This window comes from Carex rostrata, chromosome 19 (genome assembly GCF_964058835.1).
Source record: "Carex rostrata chromosome 19, lpCarRost1.2, whole genome shotgun sequence".
Lineage (NCBI taxonomy): Eukaryota > Viridiplantae > Streptophyta > Magnoliopsida > Poales > Cyperaceae > Carex > Carex rostrata.
The window spans coordinates 7,312,153-7,318,117 of NC_135936.1; the positions used below are offsets into that span (position 1 = coordinate 7,312,153).

At 33.5% G+C, this 5,965-nt stretch overlaps 1 protein-coding gene across 1 annotated transcript; it reads right to left on the reverse strand.

Moving 5' to 3' along the window:
* Nucleotides 1–2,079: 2,079 nt before the first annotated feature.
* On the reverse strand, nt 2,080–5,965 carry LOC144571573 (vacuolar cation/proton exchanger 1c-like). Its single transcript, XM_078320912.1, has 7 exons — nt 4,486–5,965; nt 4,174–4,395; nt 3,325–3,441; nt 3,180–3,233; nt 2,821–2,937; nt 2,631–2,735; nt 2,080–2,405 (listed from the first exon to the last, which is right to left on the reverse strand). Exons 1-6 carry the CDS (start codon nt 4,681–4,683, stop codon nt 2,655–2,657), a joined length of 789 nt encoding a protein of 262 aa, XP_078177038.1. The 5' UTR covers nt 4,684–5,965; the 3' UTR covers nt 2,080–2,405; nt 2,631–2,654.

Sequence of the window (5,965 nt, forward strand, 5' to 3'; positions counted from 1 at the left end):
GCACACTACACGATTAATGAGGGGTCAGGGGTCCGAATCTGCTGTAATCCCGGAAGGAAGGAGACAGAGTTCATTTTTTTATGTTTTGCTTGTCTTTTTCTAACTTTACGTGTCGTAGACAGTGTCTGACATTTCCACGTGAGATAATTGACTATTTTATTCTAGCAACATGATTGAGTTACCTACCGAAGCCCGGAATCCGTACCCTCCAAGATGGCAAATTAGAAACGGACGGCCCAGATTAATCCCAGCCGGGCCAAAAGCCTGTGGAAACTATAGGGTCCGTTTTAATATTCGTGCAAGTTAAAAAAACTCAATCTGGACCGTTCGTTTCTAATTTGTCTCTCAGTCAGCCTCCATATTAATAGGGGTGTTCAAACGGTCAGTTCGGTTTAAACCAAACTAAATTTGTCAAATCGAACTAAAACCGAACCAATTAAAATAAACCAACCAAATTAAAATGCCAAACCGAACTGGTTAGACTGAACTAAACTTCGATTTGTTTGGTTGAACCGAATAGAGGAATTCAATCTCAAAAACTCAAAACTCAATACATAAGCCAATATATTCATAATTTCGTAGAAATGAAAATGAAGATACCATTACACACATGGTTCAATTTTATACAAATATATTGATGTTCTAAAATATCCAAAATTTTAGATCAATATTTATTATTGATTTCTAGATCAATATTTATTCTTGATTTTTAAGTCCAAAATAATACTTGAATTATTATATAACCGGTCGGTTCGGTTTATTTGATTTTGAGAAATTAAAACCAAACTGAACTATTTAAACCGAATTACTTCATAAAATCAACCAAACCGAACCATTTAAACTGAAATTTCCAGGCTCGGTTCATGAACCAAATAAACCAAACCATTTGAACACCCCTACAGTGAGGTATCTGGGGTGAGGCGAATTCCACAGCCCCTCGAGTGCTTAGACCGTATTTTGGGAAGCAACAAATACTATATTTTTGAGATATACACTGCTGAGGCATCATTTTTTTTTTCAGACTAATAGAATAATACCTAACAAAAATACTTCTTTAAATTTTAAATTTATGTTTTAGTTATAAATAGTTAAGTTAAAACACAATACATTAATTTATATAGGTGGTAGTATTTTTTTTTAAAAATAAATAAAATTGTAGGACGTGTTTTAGACTTCAAAACATATTACAACTTGTTAATATTAATTATTACCATGTTTTAGGCTGACTAAATAAATAATGATGGCAACAGATATGGTGTATTATATATATTAATTTGGAATGACACATATCTTAAATAGAATTAATCAAGTTTAATCATTAAATGACAAATAACATTCCTTAAATGATATAAAAATAAAAAAATAAAAGAAATGAAGATATAACTAATCAATTATCAATCAATTCAAAAATACACTCCTAGAGCATCATTTTTTTCAGACGAATAAAATAATAACTACTAAAAATAATCCTTTAAAATTTCAAATACTATGTTTTAGTTATAAAAAATTAAGTTAATACATAATATATAAATTTGGGAAGGTGCTAGTATTGTTGTAAGAAAAATATTGTAGGACGTGTTTTAGGTTTCAAACATGTTACAACTTGCTAACATTAATTATTACCGTGTTTTAGGCTGATAAGAGTCAACTTATTTAAATGAATAACTAAATAAATAATGATAACAACAAATATGGTGTGTGTATTAATTTGAAATGACACATATCTTAAATAAAATAAAATCAAGTTTAATCATTAAATGACAAATAACATTCATAATATAAAAAATGAAAAAATAAATAAACATATGACCAATCAATTATCAATCAATAAAAAAAATAACATTTACAAAATAAAAATAAATCAAAACCAATGTGAAAATCAAGTATCTGACAATCAAATAAGTGTGGCGAATACGTGTCTAAATAAATTTAGACTTCTACAAGTAAAAATATAAAAAATATGCATAAAATAAAAAATAAAAAAGGCGGACTATTTGATCAGAGAGCTGATATACAATCTAAAATTTCATATTTTGATTAGTGACTGATCAGAACATCTGCGCACTTAATAAGTGCGCACTTAATAAGAGAGAAGAGAGATACCAGAACAACAACAAGTTACTGCATATGCATCCAATTAATAAAATTCGCTGTAAGAGGCGAAGGCAAAAATGCTTTCCCCACAGATCTTCTCTAAAGCATCATTTAAAAAAAAAATAAAAAAACCTTCTCAAAAGTGTGCAGAATCCTTAAAAGTCGGAAGTGTTGCAAACTCAACATCGTGTCACGGTGTCACCGATGCACCTTCTTGATAAATTCAAAAAAATTAATTGGATTCTTCATGCTTTGCTCTACTTAGTGTTTAAAGGCATCCAATATCTACATCAGATGCTCTTTTGTTTAGCCTAGAAAGAAAAGAGAGAAGCAACATTAGCTATATACAATACAGCTATGGCAGCATGCAGTACAGAAGTTTCTCTCGACACAGTAAGCTTAGAGAACAAAATAATTTATGAAGTATCAGCATTACCTATAAAATATCTGCAGATACAATACCTAACCACATATTAAATTATATTTTAATAGTGTTGAAAGGTAGTATACTGAAGAAGCAGTATAGCAATACCTACATTTTACTTGCTTGATGGGTTTTTCTACATCATGAAAAAGCCTGCTCCGATGATAATATAGCAAAGGATGAGAACGAATCCCTTCATGTAATGCCATTTTTGGTCCTAAAAAATTTACTAGTTAATAAAAATGATAAACAAAAGACAAAGTTGAACGCAGACAGCTTAATCTGTTTTTCATAAAATTTACCTGAAGTGTAAAAGCAGTGATGAAAATTGCCATGACCAGCGAAGCAGTCTCCAGGAGGCTAAAATCAAGACCCATGTTGACTCCCTTCACCCATGCAACAATCAAAGTAAGCGGCATCTGCCAAATATGTAATACCCCAGAATTAATGCCCCCACATTGAAAGAATTAAATAGTATAAATTAATTGATGATCATCATTTAGGATTCAGCACACAATACTGGTAACATTCTTGTTATTTTTGCAGGGGTTGCATGGATTAGTTTTGTTTTGGAGATGAAAGACGTTTTTTCTTCATTCTGTAATTTTTTTTGTGGATATGTGTGTTTCTGTGTGTAACCATGAAATGTCGCTGCTCTTACCACAAACATAGAGATCTGAGATGCAGAGCCAAGAGTAACACCTAAAGTGATATCCTGCAAAACCAAAAGAAATGAGCATATTTCTTTTATTTAACTTGTTTTTTAAAAATCACAACCCATTTCTTGGGAAAAGAGCAAATCTCACAATCTTATTCTTAAAAGCAAATATGATTGCACTAGCATGTTCTGTTGCATTTCCAGTAATAGGAAGTAGGATCACACAGATGAATCTGACCGGTATGCCCCACGTCTCTGACACAACCTACATAATTAAAGGAGATGTAAAATGCATGCACTTCCTATACATTCATTTTATATCTTGTTTATTGTGATTTATTATTACCTTAATAGTACTGACAATGTACTCCGATAAAATTGCAATAACAATGGTCATTCCAAGCAGCCAGACAACGGCACTAACAAATCCAATAACAAAGCCATCTTCTCCATCTCACCCATCCTGGACATCATACAACTATTTTGTTTCATTTGAAATTCAACACTGTATTATTCAAGTACCAGTACATTACAAGACGTCCAACCAGATCTAACTTCCTTTTACATTTTATGTTTTTTTTCTCTGGCAGGAAAAGGGTGCAAAATTTTTTTTTTATGGTTAGCGGTAGAGACCGACTCACGATTGTATTAAAGAAAAAGGTATTTACAAAGGTCCAGGGGTACCTGGGTTAACCACAGTTAAAAGCCTACCCTAAATACAAAAAGACACTAATTAAGGCACTGTAGCGGCTTGCACAGTCCCTGATCCGGACTCCTCTACCGGGAACAATTTCAACCCCTAGCAGTGGGCGGTCCACTAATATATATGGAGGGTCATATCATGAATTAAAACGTGCGCTACTTTTTCTCCCGAGAGCCCGAGAGAAATGCATGTTATAGTATTGGAACCATTCATACTTGCTTACCTGGTGGTATGGTACTCGTTGGTTACTTCAGCTTGAGTTTTGAGGGAATATAAACAATTAATTAACCATACCTCATCCTGCGCTAGAAAAAGCTGCCTGTGTGTCTTTAGCTGGAAGAAGAGGCACCCCGCATAGGCTACTACCATTAAAATGCCACATAACCTAGAGAAAACTAGTTCGGTGCCCGACACACTCATGCTCTCCCCATAGCTAGTGTTGTACTTGTATGTCAGAATCATTACATGGCAAAGCAGACCTAAGAACATAAGGCTCAAGCTGACATCAGCCTGCTTCTGTAATTTCAAAACAGTATATAACAAATCAACAACATATAAAAGCAATCCATCATGCACTTTATATTCGATATAAGTGCACATGCTTACTCGGTCGAATGCACGCTCTTTTCCCATATTAAAGAGGCCGCCACAAAGAAGGGAAGAGCCAAGAACAAGAAGCAAGTTTGACAGAATTGAACTGAGAAGAGACCATTTGAGAACCTCGATTTTATCATCTTGCAGAGCTAGCAATGCTAATATGAGCTCAGGTGCATTTCCAAATGTTGCATTTAGAAGACCCCCCATTGCATGTAAAAGGATTTTTGTTATGCACCTACACTGGTTAATATATTTAAATGTTCACCACTCTTACTAATATAGTTTTACTACTTTATGACAAGATGTCTTGCATACCAGTTGGTCCGGTGCTGTAGGCGATTCGCCTGCAAATTGTAAATTTACTTACAGATTAAAAAAAAAACTCTAAAAAACTGTTAGAAAAACTCTCAATTAGGGAAAGACAGTTGTTCTTCTCAAATACATTATGTTTCCTTTCCGTAATTAAATTTGTACTAAATGTCATAATGCTTTTTGTACACTGTATCTTGGATAGTTAACAACCTAGTTATTACTTTCAAAGGCTCATAAATAACCTATATGATCTGTCAAAGGCATGCATATCACAAGAAAACTAATATGTGGCCCGGACACCTAAACTGCCTCACTTTGTAATAAATAACTTCAAGTGATGACTAATTATTGATGTCCTAATCGTGTAAGTGGCAAAGATAATTGTGATTATGCTGCAATTTCTACAAGGCACACGGTGTGGGGTGAGCCATTGCAAGAGCTCTACACTATCCCTAGGAAAGCTTATACCTATTGATTGTCAATGCATGAGTCCTTAGAATGCAATATAGAAATTCAGGTGTGCCAAGTGTTTATTATAATGAAAAGTCAATTGCAACAATAAATGATATGGAACAATTAATACAAGGGAGAACTTAGGAACTGACTCGCTGAGGAAGCTAACACGTTCAGCCAATGGAGCGAGTCCTATCAGACTTAATGCAAAAACCCATGCCTGCTCATCACAATTTTAAATATAGAATTTCAGGACAAAATAACATTGCGTCTGAATTTCATTTTCATAACAAAACAAGATAGACCCAAGGACAGAGCGCAATCCAACTCCCGTTGTCGTTTTGACAACTCGTTATTCAAGTTAATTAGTTAGGTGCTTGAAACATTATGTTGTTTTCCCCTTCTTCTTTTTTAAATAAATAAAAATACTTCATACTAAATTGCATTTGCATCTTAGACACAATGTTACTCATATTTGTAGGTTGGCCCATGGAATATATTTCACCCATAAAAACAGAGATACAGTGATAAAAGGTTGACACCAGAATAAAATTTTGTACACTATTGTTTGATTTTAATTGCGTGTACACCAAAGTTGCTACATTACAGTTTGCAGAAGACCAAATGTTAATTACATATCTCCAATTTACTTTGGACAAATACAAATTAAACAAAGTCAAACATTTCAGAGTGCATGGCATTATGGCATTCTAACAAACACATG

What these genes read in the sequence shown, in the direction of transcription:
- LOC144571573 (XM_078320912.1), bottom strand. Translation starts at nt 4,683, where the DNA reads ATGGGGGGTCTTCTAAATGCAACATTTGGAAATGCACCTGAGCTCATA. An exon ending in TTTTTCTAGCGCAGGATGAG is followed by an intron (nt 3,442 to 4,173) that starts GTATGGTTAATT and finishes TTAATTATGTAG; the next exon opens with GTTGTGTCAGAGACGTGGGG. An exon ending in CTCAGATCTCTATGTTTGTG is followed by an intron (nt 2,938 to 3,179) that starts GTAAGAGCAGCG and finishes CATATTTGGCAG; the next exon opens with ATGCCGCTTACTTTGATTGT.